Here is a 15,088-nt window from a genome sequence, read left to right on the forward strand (position 1 = left end):
GTTTATGAAATTTTAATACATATGTAGAAAACCAATCTTAAATGCTGAAAAAAAAATTTCCAAAAAGTTCATTTTATTTAGCATAACCTCCTAAAATGAGAATCTTGTCTTGTACTGGGTTTTTTGACAATTATTACAATATCTCCAACATACAAATAGAGTTTTGTCCAGGTTATGAAGAGAAGATGACACAATCTTTCATCTTCCCCCCCCATCCCTCCATCTCCCCCCATGCCTTGATGTAAGGATACATCAGCAGTTAGCAGTTTTCTGGTGTAAAAAGGGGGTGATAGCTATTTCTCAAAATGGCAAAGTTAAATGTCAGTATGGATATTAGTGCGCTCTTGTTAGTTTGCTTGTTTTGGTCAGCCTGTAATTGAAATGTTGGACCTATTTCTCTTTTCCTTGATCAACCTTTCAGTTGAATGTTTATTCTTGTTCTATTTGTATTTTTTCTTACTTGTACAGAGAGACATGTGCTGGCCCACTGGCTTCTGATTCTTTCGCTGCACGATGGCCTTCTGATAGTTGAAAAAAATTATGATGCTCTAAACCCATTTGGCATTTATGGCAGTGTGACATCTTACTTGGTTTGTCTGCTTTCTTAACATCTGTGCAATATTTCTCAAATTAGGAAAAAGGAAATAAAAAACCCCCAAACTTTGAAGGCAGCTGCTTATGGGACTGAAACTTTTGTTTCCTGCTAACATGTTTTCATCAGAGTATTGACAGAGTTGCTTTAAATTATTTTATTAAATTAACCATACATTTATTTATTTATTTTTTAAAAGAGGTAAATTTGATTGTGACACCATATAGTGTTTATAGAGAATAGTAGGCCTTTTGTAAACAGACATGTCTAAGAAGGTACAAAATTGTGTCTGAAATACGGATATGCATAGATTAGGCTGAATAATTTTACATGCCTTTGAAAATTATTTTTGTAATGGTAGGAATAGATTTCCCAGGAAAGAGTATTCACAGCTGGGAAAACAGTTGCTACTTTGAAGATGGTTTTCCCAAGCGAAAGGCTCACGTCCCCAACTGTGTTTGGTATAAACAATATGTGGTGTATTTCTTACTTTTGTTTAAAGGAATTGTGCATTCTTCATTACATATTAACCAGCAAGAGCTTCATGCTAATTCCGGGTATTTGCCTTAATCTGTATGCATTCAAAGTTAATTCCTTACTGTTATTAATATAGCCAGGGTATTAAAGTGATGGGGAGTTTGGTGGTGAAACACAGCGGTCCCTCCTTTGCTGTTATGAGGGGAAATTCATCCTTCTCTTGGAGCGCATACTTGACGTTTCCTCTCGGCTCCCATTCTTTACTTAGTGGTGAGACCTTCCTTGATGGTTTTTGTTAGGTTTCCAGTATAAATCCTTGCTTTCATGACTTAGCTGCAAATATATTCACAAAATTGAAATTCAGTACAGGATTCCCACTTGTGGGCTGAATTTGTTGAGTAACGGTCTTTGAGTAGTTGTTGAAGTAAGGAGCAGAGGCTAAGTCTGCTTGACTGCGTGACACCCAGCTCTAGTCCAGTGAGAACACTTTTTTTGTCCTTTGTCAATTATGATTTCTTCTGGTTCTATGTTAATGACTTCTAACTCATAATAGAGAGAGGCATCATAAATTAAAATTGCTGGAAAAGGCCCAAATTGCTGAATATAGAAAATTTGGCACAAAACCTCCAAATACGTATAACTTCAGTTAAAAAAAAAAGTCCCATTACATGTTTGAATTCATAAAACGCATTCCACTTGGCAAGAAACTAAGTTGTAAGCTTGAAAGGATAAATGTTTGCTACATTCTGATACAGGATAAAGAACAGAGAAATGGGCATTCAAAGGCGATTGTAATTGACAGGGCTTCGAACTTGGAAATGTGGACAGTATAAAAAATTAATGCAAGCCTGATTCTTGTGGATTTGTTAGTTCCTTTTTATTGCTCTTGGTACTATTTTGTTAACGTTAATTTGCTCAAAAAAACCCTAAAATGGCATGGACTGCGGTATTTAAAATATGTTTATTCTAAAAAGCAGCAATTTTCCCTGTCCTTGACAGAATGCTGCTGCTTTTTTAAACAACATAAGAGTCTGGTATAAGGATTTTTATAGAATACAAATTATTCTGTATTGATGGAATATATTTAAAAATCATTTAAAAACACCCAAAACAAAACATTTTGGAGTAGATAAAAGGGGAATGATAGTTGCTTCCACAGTATGAATGAGAAACTAGAATTGCTTCACCAGAATCTTCCTCCTCCAAAATACCTTTTGGGTTTAGATGCAAAACTGTGAACCACGTGAAATATGAGTGTATATTTATGTATGTTTATTAATAAATTACAGCGTAGATAAAATGGCTCTTGGGTATTAGATCAAAGCCACACAGATTAATAAATACTTGGGAAGTGCTTGTCTGTTACATCTAACAGGTAATTAGAACAGAAAACTAATCTTTTGACTTTTAGAAGCTGCCTGAAATACCAAGGATACAAACATGGATGTAGTCAACAGGGAAACCTCTTGCTTAAAGAACCAGACTCCGTCTTTGAATGCATTTGCCCGTTTCTAATTGAATCTCACAAGAGTTCTGTAGGATATCAAACAGAAGATCATCAACCAACAGTTTATTAAATTTCTCAGCATTACCTTAATACTTTGCATCTGTAAACCAGGCTTTTGCAGACAGCACATACACAGAAGGGAAGACAAAGCTCTGCTCCTACCATCTTAGAGTTTGAAACATGTCAAAACTATTCAGAGAATGTACCAAAGACTTAGAGGTGCATCGCTTAAAAAGCAGCAGAGTGGTTATATAAAAGAGAATATAAAATTTTAAGTATGTGGGGAAAATACATGCTTTTAATAACTGTCCTTCTATCCTACCTTTACATCAGGTACTGAATCATAAATAGAAATTATTCATATTTACCCACTTGTAAAATAACTAGGTGGTTACAGAACTGTTATACTGAACTGTAAGACGAAGCTCACTGAAATCGGGCATGGCCTTTTTGTGGACTCAGAGTAGACTTTGGAACCTTCGTGTAACTCATTAGCTGGTTCTGTTCCAGTTACATTTGGAATAGACGAGTTTTTCCTATATTAGTATGAGTGTCCCATCTTTCATGGCTATTCTTACGTCCAAGTCTGTAGCTCCATGATTTTCTAAAGGCATTTTTAATAAATGTGTGGGTTTTGTTTGTTTTCACAGTAAAAGTTTATCATGCTTCATTTAAAACATGGTCTTTTCTTTAGAAAGATTTGTCTAGATTAAGTCATGGTCTAGTTTGGGCTTAGAATAGGAGTGGCTGACTGTCTTGATCCTATATGCCTTGAAATAAAGTCTCCTGGCCAAGAACCAAAACACCTCAAAATCAGTGAGAGTTGAGAAGAGCACAAATGTAGCAGGAGACAAGGACAGTTTTCCATGGATCTTTCTGGACCACCTGTTACAGGCTGCGTGTGCAGTTGGGTCCTGTGTGATGTGATGCCAACTTTAGCAGCATCTTGGCCAGCAAGTTTGCGCTTCTGACTGCATGACACTTCAACAGTGTCATGCCTCATCAGCCATCTTTACATTAGAATAAGAAAATAACATGTCATGTTTTCTCACTGTTCGAAGAATATGAAGCTCTTAATATCAGAATTTTTCTGACTTTATGTATTTTAAAGCCAAGCAAGTTTACAAATTAAGTTTCCACATACGTCACTGTCTATCTGTATCTTCCTGTCTTGCTACTCAGTCATTGGGTGGATGTTTGGAATATCTTCACACTGTTTAAGTGAGCTTTTTACTTGGTTTTTCACTCAGTTTGCTGTGTGCAGTTCACTCATAGCGAAGTATTGGAACACAAGCGTTAAAAGGGCTTGTATAGTCAGGTGAGGGCTGTTTCTCTTTTGTAGTTCTGAATGGAGAGAGAATGAAAGCAAGAAAATCTTATTTGCCATTATATTACTGTTTCTATTGAGAGAACGCTCAGGAAAGGAAATGCTTCTGCTGCTGAGACAGAGAACAAATCTATCTCTACCACTGTTAGGCAATTCTACCACTGAGTTCTCTTTGTAAAAATACCGTAACTCCAATTTCTAAGGATAATTTAACAATATCCCAGTAATTTTCCTGTTTCTCTAGTATCTCTTTTTTCCACAGTTTTTCTGAAGTCCTTCCAGAAAACACAATCCATGTAATTTGAAAGGGTTTTAGGCCTTTTCAGTGATTTTGCTTGCAGGTCAAGTGATCTGGGACTTGTAAGCAAAGTTGCTGCTTTGGAAAGGCTTACCCTGCTGTATTAAATATTTATTTAGAGTAGGTATATTAAAAAAGTTAGGGCTTACTTTTTGGTAATGAACGGTTCAGTAGTTTGTTAATTTAGGACTTCAAAACTTCTGTGTGTGTGTATATATATACCTGTAGCAGACTGTTTGAACAATTAGAGAAAATAGGTTGGAAACCTGAACATTGTTTTATGACCTGGGTTGAACAACTTCAAAAGCCGCTCTAAACACACAGGTTACTTTGTCAGACTTGGAGAATCATGTTTAAATTTTGTAGTGGAATTCACTGGACATAAGTAAAATAACTGAAGTAGCATGTAAGAGACTGAGTTGAAAGTAATGAGCTGATCCTGCACTGTCTGACGTCCTGAGAAGGCATTGCTTTTTTGTTGTCATCTTGGGTGGTTGGCTCAGTATGTAACTGTTTATTCTTTAGCTCCTGGCTGTGTCATGCTGCCATATGATGGAATGGCAGTCTAAAAGGAAGCCAAAAGCCAAGGGCTAAAAGTTTGGTGTATCATATGTCAGTGTGGAATAAATAGTTTGGACAACAGTGTTGAAGAAAGGACCTACATTAAAAATATGAATGGAGGGTGTTCGGATTTTCAAATCCAGCATTCCCCTCTTTAAAACATAGCACAGGGCATGTACCACAAAATACCTCCCTGGCAGCAGAGCCTAAGAATATACAGAAAAGATGGTCTGCTTGCACGTCTTAAAAATTACTTGCTCCCTATCATCTGATGTTGCAGATTTAACATAAAAAAGATAAAGTGCAATTCCAAGGTGGAAATGGTTTATTGGTGACATATTTATTAAACAGAAGGCAAAAAATAATAATAATTTCATAATGTAAACAATCTTTGAATGAGGAACAGCTAGGTCTAACTGTGTACTGATAGGCTGCTCTAGATGTAATTGGTAATGGAAGCGTAAACTTCGATTAAAGAAATAATTTAATCAATTGAATTAAACAGTGAATTTGGCCCTATCCTCTTCTATGACAAAAATTTAAAATATTTGGCTGATGGTCTGAATGGGTAAGGTGAGACTTTTGGAGTGGAAGGAGAGGACACTGCCTCTTAAAATGAAGCTATTTGTTATTTTCAATGAAAATCAAATTAATTCATTGGTTCACCTTCATAAATAGCTATTGAAATTCAAAGATGACTTCTTAATATACTCACTTGTTCTTCCTACTTAGGCAGAAACAAGTTCAAATGGAATTAAATGATAATCAGGGTTGAACTTGACAATCCTTACGGGAAACCACTTTTTAACACATTTCCTGTGCGACAGTCCTAACCATTCAAAATTCTCCAGACAACTTTTTCACTTCTGCAATCTTAAAAAACAGCTGAGAGAATACAGCAAAATCCTTACACAGGAAAAAATTCAGTTAGCTTCTAAAAGATTGGAGCCTGCACTGTACAGCCACTGAATTTTGTTTAAAACACAGATACTTAGTCTGACATTCTAAAAGCATTTCCATGTTAAAACTTTGTGTTCATTTTTTTTTTAAAGCTTGTGTATTTGCAAGTTTAGCAGAATGGATTTCATATGCCGGATAAGCCATATTCAATTAATAATATAAACATCAGATTGGTGGAATACAAGATGAACCTGTATCTCCTACATTTGATAGAAACAGTATTGAAGAAAACCATGTTTTAAGAATTCTGATTTTTGCTTTTTTAAAAAATATTTATCCTATACTGTATGTTGTCTTTTGGAATTGGTAGATTGACTGTTCTGAATGCTAGTCTTCTGAGTTTCTGTGGACCAGAAAGGGGAAGGAAAGGGTGACTTTTCTTGTCTCTTGCCCATATTATGTCAAAGTACTGTGTAGAATCTGGGATCTCCCGACTCACTGATTCAAATTCCCTGTCAGGTGCCCTCATGTCATGTAATGCTTTTCATAAATCAGTCAAGCTTCATCTTTAAACTGACTGACTTTGCTTTTTCTAGATGTAGATGTGTTGTGCCTGCACAGTCAGTATTTAGTGTATCTTCTGAAACTGTTAAAAGGGTGCAAGGTTACAGCAGCTCTTTAACATGTTAAAATGGTCGGAGGTAACTATTTCTCTCCTGTCTTTCTACGCGGCTGAGGGAAGACTGTTGCTTTCAGTCACATCAGGTTCAGCCTGGTGCTAGTTTGTGGTGTTTGGATTTAGTTTGTTCCTAGATATTCAATAATACTCTGTGCATTCAAGACATTTTTGTGTTAAGGGATTATTTTCAAGAGCAGTTAACTGTTTCAGGGATTCTTTGATTTCTTTTTCTTTCTTCTGTGTGCTTGTCCTAACACTAGACTTTTGTCTGGAAACTTGATATAGAATATTGTAGCTAAGATTGTAAGCATCTGTGATAAGCAGGTTTTTAAATCTCATAGTTGTCATCAGTCCAGCATTTAGAAAGGCATATGGAATCCTTTCCTTAAATTAAACAGTTTGTGAGAGACCAGGGAGAAAAGTTAAATGAAGTAGTTATATCAAAATCCTTACTCTCCGTTCCCCTTTCCCCTACACTCCAGAAAAGGTTTTGTTTACTCATGATCATGCTCTTTAATTTTAAAGAAAACTATATAGAGCACAGGTCTTTTGGTTTGTGGATAAGCCATGGTAATGAGTTATTGCAAGATGATGGGCTGCAGAAAGCATGTTTTAAATATATGAAAGTTCTATGGCATTTCTGTAAATATTACTTTGTACATAGTTGCTGCTAAAAAAGTTTTGGGAAGAAGTGTGCCATTTTTTCACCTGGGAGAGGACTTTATTTATAGTAAGTAGTACATTTAAATTTAGTCATTTCAGGCACAGTTCCTAAGTCTGTACTGAAATATCAACAGTAGGAACCTCATCGGGTAGTTTAGGCTTGTAATTTGGATTTTAATGTGCAGTAAGTTGTTTCAGGTTGAGTAAATATTGTTTTCTTTATGCTATAGTAATCTGATCTTTCCTAGATTTCAGTGTGATATCAGGACATTACTGAATACGATCATGTGGAAACAAACTATTTCATAGTATGTATGAGCAGGCATTTGCTATTACTGTCTGTTTATTATTATAAGCTGCTGAACAAAGACTCTTGATTTGTTATCTGCAGTGGTGATGAAAGGGCTTCTAGCATAGCTGTGATCAAAAAACAGATTCCTATATTGGGAGGGAGGACAAGGAGAAAGGAGTTTACTCCAATGAAAACAAAATGAGCAACAACTACAGTTGGCAAAGTGCATTCCTGTAATCCCAAATAAGTTATTTATTCATGGCAAGTGTCAAGATGACACAAGCCTAATATACCTCTAAGCTCAGGTGTGTCTTACTTCATGGCATTGCATTGCCAAGAGAATTATCCACTCCTTCAGTTCTGTGTTGTCTGAAATAGCCATCTTCCAAGGTGTCATTAATGTACAGTCAATAGGATGTGAGGAATTGTGGCTAATTCCAAAAGTGAAAATAATGAGGAAAAGGGCTATGTGTGATGTAGCACAATGGTGTGAGATTTCTTTGCCAAGTGTTTTTTAGCAACTCATTCTATGCAGAGGAGGCATGGCAGTGCAGGCATCTTTCTTCAGAGAAGATATATTTGGTGTTCTACAGGGAAGATGTGACTCAGTTACGTTTTTCCTTGGACTGTGATTAGCAGTCACTTGCAAATAAATCAGCTGTTGCTGCAAATTCCACCCTGCAGTTCCTGTTTCAGTTGCAGGAATAGCTAGCTAGCTATCTCAAATTCAGCCACTGTCTTGTGGCCTTTCTGTTTATAGGTCAAGTCTTCTGTGGCCAAAGCTTCCACTAGGAAACTAAGTGTTTCGTGAGAAATATGAGTGGAATCATTGTTTTCACTGTTTTCTTTATTGCTTAGTAACTTTAGTTATTGTTTTAAGTGTCTAACTATAAAAATCCTTTAAAATCCGTTCATGTGCTAATTAATTCATATGACATTTGAAAACAGGACAAAGCATCTTATTCTGCGGAGTTCTGGTGCGTAAGTCAATGAACACAGAGGTGAAATGAGTTTGTTCACTTCAGAGGTGCAGCAAGTGATGTTTTAATTTTAATGATCTTGCACACTAATCTCTAGCAACTTTATAGCTTTCTCTGAGTTCAGCAGTAACTTGTGCTAAATATGAATCGGATTTAAAACCCAATTATTTTCTAGCAGGATTTAAAAATTATTGTTTTGAAGTATGTGATGCTAACATTTGTTTCCTTAATCTTCAAATGAACAAAGCAACCAACATGCATCTTAAAATCTTGAAAGGCCAGTGGTTCTGGAGGTGGGATAGATAGTGCACAAAGGGCAAATCTGATGACAGCTAATCACACTCCCCATTATGTAAATTCTTCCTTTCTAAAATCTAAGGCTTCTGTCATTTTCATGAGCAATTCTTACACTTTTTTGCAGAACCTGACTCTTTTTAAAGCCACAGCATTCTGTTCTGTGCCATCAAAATAGGCCTGCTAAATGTAAGGAGATCTCATGCAACGTCAATTTAAATCCAAGGGCAGATATGAATGTCCATAGGTACACGCACTGGCATTTTTGACAAAAGGCCCAATTATGTCTGCCCTGGGAAAGATTGTCATGGGCAATCCTTAAAAGACAGAATGAAGCTTTACAGTTTGCTTCTGTGAAGTTCTTTGAGATGAGCTATATAGTTAGATTATTTCAGTTTTGATCGAGTACTGATGTAAACAGTAGCTTACATCTGTGTGACAAAAACTCTCCACTGTGCTAGATTATATTAAGATTAAAAAAAAGTTAATAATGGAAGACATGCTAGAATACAGTGACAATAATACTATGTAGTTCTTCTAAGCAAAGTCATTTATCTTAACATATTTGGATGAAAAAAATCAATGTTTTCTGCATCTCCACATCAATATGTTGTAATGATTTTTCCCCACTGTTATGGCAGCTTCATTATTTCAGTAGAAGTACCTTATATACACCAGTGAAGTAGCATCTCTGATAATCAGGTTACATCTAGAGTCTTCCTAACTTGATAAAATTTTCTTCTGTATTGTCATTCATACATGTATAATACAACATAAAGCTCCTTCAGTGCTCAGCTTTTAATAATCCTGTTCATAATTAAATATAAATCTGACTAAAACATATTCTTCTACATTAAAGTCTTGTCATAAAAACATTTTGAATATAAACCTTCAGTACTCGGTAGAGCAATACAATATATATATACACACACACACACAAACGCACTTTTTTTCTGTTAGTTGTAAGCATCTTGTTCAATATTTGCACAACTTCACAGTCGTATGTTTTATACAACCGCTACTAAATCAGACTTCTGATTGCTCATTACTGTCAGGAATGACAGACGTTAAGGCAGCCTGGCAAAAGCGATGTAATGTTGACATTTTTGTTTTCTGTTCAATATATAGTCGCAGTTTGTCTCTGAAGGTTTCCCCTAGAAAACTGTAAATTAAGGGGTTCAAACAGCTATTAGAAAAAGCTGCTAGGTTCACAATATGTCCTGTTAAAGGATAATCATGTCTGAAGGATGGGCTGCTTGAAGAGGCAGGCTCGCTTTTCTTTTGAAGAAGTTGGACACTAATGAAGACATTTTCAGGTAGCCAGCAGATAAAGAAAACCAAGACAACAACAAAAATCATTCGAAGGGCCTTTTGTCGCCGCAGACGAAGACTCCTATGCTTGTGTGCTTTTATAAGAACTCGAACAATTAACGAGTAACAAAGACCGATGATCACAAAGGGGATAATAAACCCCAAGGTTATTTCTAGCCACTGGATTTCTTTTACATCTGCAAAACAAAAATAGACCTCTCCGGTGTGTTGTAAATGCACAGCTGTAAATGGAACTAGTGCTGCAGAAATAGACGCCATCCATATGAGACCACAGCTTAATCTAGCGTGTTGCATAGTGCGAAATATGTTGGACCTCATTACTTTTGCCAGTGCTATGTATCTGTCAAAACTCATCCATGTCAGAAAGAAAATGCTGCTATACATGTTGATCTGAAGGAACAAAGACATAAAGGTACAAATAATAGTGATATCGTAATACTTTTCATCAAGATTAAAAACCTCAATGAGAGAATCAGCAACTAAAATGAGATCCGCTACTGCAAGATTTATGAAGTAAAGGTCTGGAATAGTCATTTTTTCACGAAAGCTTATGTTGACAACCAGTATCAGAATGTTTCCTACAAAACCAATAGGAAAAAGAAATATTGTGTAAAGACATGATAAGAAAAGACCAATGACATATTGTTGGTGTTCTGATTTATCATCTAATCTAGAAGATATGCTTTCATTACACAAATGTGATCCATTTAGGTTAAAAGTGCTGTTACATATAACAGGTGATATTGAGGCAGAGTAAGTTTCCATGGTTAAAATATCTGCAGAAAAGATACTAGTGCTCACAGTTTGGTGGTAATGCCAAAAAAATCAGGTTTTTGGTTGTTTTCAACTAAGTTCATAGGAAGCATTTTCAGTGGAATGGAAAAAGATGTACAGTTTTGTATAGGAAATGAAAATTCTTTAGAAGTCAAATTAATTAGACTTAAAATTGACTGAACTATAACAATAACAGTACAAATAGTGAATTTCTTAAATTTTTTTACAGGAAACTATATAAATTGCAAATGAGAGAATTTGCAGTTCCTGTATGCCTTAAGATCATGTAGGAATCCTTTTACCATTATGGTACTTGGATCTCTTTAACAAAAGCTTTTCATCATCAGTGTTTCTTCATGCAGGTTGGAAGGTAGTAGAATTTTAGCTCCATTTGTTTTCTTTTAATAATCAATGAACATCCTTGGACCTGCAATTTGCAAATGGAAAATCATTAATCTCATACTCCAGCATTGTACCATATGCTTCTGCTAACTTCACATACACAGCTGAGGCTGTAGGAAACATGATGTTTGAATATGCGAACGTTTGGCTAAAAGAATTTCAGTTGTTCTAGATGGTACTATATTGTGAGGGCAGATCTGTTAAAATTTTGTGTACCCTTCAGGGACTCACTATTGGAAAATGTAGAAATATAGAAAATCAGATGAGTGAGTTTAGCCTCCTGAAGAAAAACTTTATTTTTTAATGTTTAGATGCATGTAAAAAAATTATTTAATCATCGGCTTGTAATTAATTAATTGCTATTAAAGTAGCAGAGTCTGTGGCTGAGAAGGCAATGGAGGTGAAAATCAGTTGGTTCCTTCTGCTTTCAGAGGGAAGGAAAAGGCAAATTTTAGAAATGAAAGTGATGCAAGCAGCATATTGATTTACACCAACATTATTATACTCGATTTGCTTTTCTTTGTGATTAATTATGTTGCACTGACTTCCGGATAGGAATGGAAAATATCAGTTATCCGATTTGTTTACTTACAAATGTTGAATGCTAGGGACTTGAAGCATTGCTAGAATTTCTTTATTTAAAAGAAAAAACCCAACCAAACAAAAGACACCCCAAACAAATAGAACAGCAAGAAAATTATAACCTAGGGTATTTTGTGTTAAATTTTAAATATTTTGAGTTGCTTTAATCTTCATTTTACTACCAAAATCTTGATATTTTTTTTTTAAATACACTAAAACATATTAAAAAATTAAATTGTTTACTAGTAAAATCCATGCATATTTCCACATTTTAATGACTTAGTCCTGATGATATACAGTCTAGGGGAGGAAAAGGAGCAGAGCACTAATGGAGTAGGAGTGTTAGAATATTTTCGGTCAGAAATATAGCTCTGAGTTTGCTTAAATGTATTAAAGTTATCAGAAGTAGCTAGCAGATACTTAAGTACCGATATCTGTTCCAGAGCTTTTATTTCTTAATGACATAGGCATAAGTACACAGTAGCTGTTGCTATGTTTTGAATAATTTTCATAATATGAATCGTTATGCTATGAAATTACACTTATTTGAAGAAGGTTCAGGGTTTATTTCAGGCAGCTCTGGAAGTCAGACGTGAACTATTGTCTTCTATGTAACATCCTTTTATTTTTGAATAAGGCAGTAAAACTGCTTTAAATACAATAAAAGATAAGTTAACAGTCTAAGCAATTGATTTTAAAGATCGGTCTGTGGTCAGATTTTAATTACATCTGAAAGGCCACCGAAAGCCAAGCAATTACAAGCATTACAGGTAACCGTGTACTGTGAAACACTTTATTTTACCTTAATTCCATTTCTCCAGAGCTGATTTTCCTCCAAACAACAGAAGGCTGGTTCTTGCTCAGGTACACGCTTAATGGATGTGTCAACTTCGACTGTCGTGTCAGTAAAAACTTGTGTTTAGGTGTGCAAAGCTGCAGTGAATGCCACCTGTTGACGATTCAGCAGTAAAAAAAAAAAAATCATATAAAAGTCTATTCTGCTTTAAAACGTCTTAAAGGATAGTTTACAACAGGAAAATGCAGATCTTGCTGCATGTCCTTGGCAATAAAACAAGCTTTATAGATTCCCAGGGTTGTTCTAATTTGTGTGCAGTTGAAGTGCTGCTGAACAGCCTTATAAGGCTAGAATTAACCCTGTTTCTGCTGGTTTCTTTTTTACTAGAACTAGTCAAGCATCTTTTCTCTCAGACTTGTCAGTTTTATTTTGCCTAATGTTCATTTTACCCTCCTTTCTGCCTTTCAGAAGGCATTTTTTTCAAATTATATAGTCCGTTCAAACCTACAGCTCAGCTGATCAAGAATAGATTTATTTGCAAATCATAGCTATGCGTATTTTACATAGATATAAAGCAATAATTACTGTTAAATGCGGTATTTTTTAGAAGCTCTGGGCAATATAAAGAGAACTATTCAATTGAGGGAAATCTAGCAGCTGAGAAAGGTCACTTGCTAAACTGACAGCATACATTTGAGTTTTCTTACCTTCAAGTCGATCCCATTTTGCCTCTTTGTATTTTAATTTTCAGGTACACATCGTCATCATCACACTTCTTAGAATTACTCATGTCAAAATCACATGGATAAAATAAGCTTATTTTGCAGAGAACGTGGAACCTCAGTCTTGCATAAAAACACCAGTATTGCAGGTGGAGTTTTGCATTTCATCTGCGGGGGGGGGGAAACTACTTGACGTTTCCAGAAACACCACCTACCGGTGGCCAGAAGTCTTAGAACGGAAAGAAAGTAAACCTTTTTTCTCACAAGAGAGAAAAGTTATTTGTGTAAGTTCCTTTTTATGATTATATTGATCTGATACATGCATATTAAGTGCCATTAATGGATATGCTCTATATTGATGCAGCATTCTGCTGCTACTGGAATAAGATGAGTTGGATCTCGGCATTTAGGATTTCAAGAGCCAGTATTACAGTTTCAGAAGTGTGGAGGAAACAATTAACATGTCATTATAATGGATGTATTACATCTATAACAATGGCAAAATATTTTTAGGTTACAAGAGATCTCATCTGTAGGAAAGCGAAGCAAAAGTTCTTTACACAAGTGGCTTTGGGAGTAGAAGGCACTTTGTCCTCTAGTGCCATTGAGGCAAATATATTATTTGCTGGTCTATTGTAACACACTGTGCATAGGAACACAGCATTTTGGCAGTGTTACTAAAAATGTTTTTTAGGATGTTCTTACACAATGGCTCTTCATAAATAGTTTTGATATAAATTATTATTTAGCTTAAAAGAAAGTTTGTGCAAATTCGTGCTGGTAAAGATTTTCTGACCAGAAGACTTCCACTGTGTGTGGAATGGCTTTCTGGAGTGTCTTTCTACAGGGTTATGAGGGCAGACAGCCGGAAGTATTTTGCTTTGAGAAGTGTACAAATATGATTGCATTATAGCACTTGAATAATTGTAATGTTAGAAAAATCTTGTGATACCAGCTTTGAAGGTCTTAATTTTTCGCTGTGGTAAAGAACAGGATTATAAAGTCTTTATTGTTGTTTGTTGATCATGTGGTTTTGCTGTACTTAATTCTGTCCTTCAGAGCTTTCACTGATCTTGTAAGGGCCAGAAGGATTTTTTTACTTTGCTTTATGCATAATGTTAGCTTCGGGGTGTTACTTGTTTGTAATTATGGGGGCCTGGATTTGATAATTGGCTGGTCTGTCTGTCCTTGTTTTTCTAGCTGTGAATATCAGCTGATTTGATATTAAAATGTGTAATTCTGAGTGCTGATTTTCCTGCTTGAATTCATTATAAGAAATATGTCACTTTGCCATGCTTCCAGAATTGTTAGGAAATTATCTTTTGAAAGACCCATGAAGTAGCTTTTTCCTGCTGGTAGAACTATGAAGCATAAAAGGCCAAATCTAGTATTATTCTATTGTAATTAGTGAGTTCTGTATTTCACTAAATATTTTATGAGATGATCACGTGAATTCTCTGAATCCTGTTTCCTAAAATGGATAAGAATATCTTCAGGCTCTTGTTTATGCACTTAGATTATTGTTACTGATTAATCTATCTTAATCTCGCTGTTTGTCACTTCCATATTCCATAAAATACTTATAAGTAATTTTAGCAGCTGCTGAACATTGTGCCCTTTCTCTTTCCCTGTCAGGTGCTGATATTCCATGGGACTTTATAGGGAGTGCCTTAATGATCCATAACTAGTCACAGTTGTGATTAAGTATTACAGGTCTCCCTGTTCTACCTTGGTGGTTGCTGAGAATATGCATGAAAGCAACTGGTGCGACAGTGTTCATATAATGTCAGACCTTGATAATCCAGCATTTAAAGTTTTCCTAGCAGTGTTTTTTAGATCTGTAGTAGTCAACTTCTAGGACGCTGTATATAGATCAATAAACATGTCCAACACTATAGAGTCCTTAAGGA

General features: G+C 35.5%; 2 protein-coding genes across 3 annotated transcripts in view; one reads left to right on the plus strand and one right to left on the minus strand.

The window, feature by feature from the left end:
* C10H7orf50 (chromosome 10 C7orf50 homolog) overlaps positions 1-15,088 on the plus strand; it is a 133,828-nt gene that overhangs the window by 5,843 nt on the left and 112,897 nt on the right. The window lies entirely within an intron of this gene.
* GPER1 (G protein-coupled estrogen receptor 1) lies at positions 8,001-13,309 on the minus strand. Its single transcript, XM_009514279.2, has 3 exons — positions 13,164-13,309; positions 12,463-12,609; positions 8,001-11,103 (listed from the first exon to the last, which is right to left on the minus strand). The coding sequence occupies exon 3, from the start codon at positions 10,665-10,667 to the stop codon at positions 9,597-9,599; it is 1,071 nt and encodes a 356-aa protein (XP_009512574.2). The 5' UTR covers positions 10,668-11,103; positions 12,463-12,609; positions 13,164-13,309; the 3' UTR covers positions 8,001-9,596.

Source organism: Phalacrocorax carbo, chromosome 10 (assembly GCF_963921805.1).
Source record: "Phalacrocorax carbo chromosome 10, bPhaCar2.1, whole genome shotgun sequence".
NCBI lineage: Eukaryota > Metazoa > Chordata > Aves > Suliformes > Phalacrocoracidae > Phalacrocorax > Phalacrocorax carbo.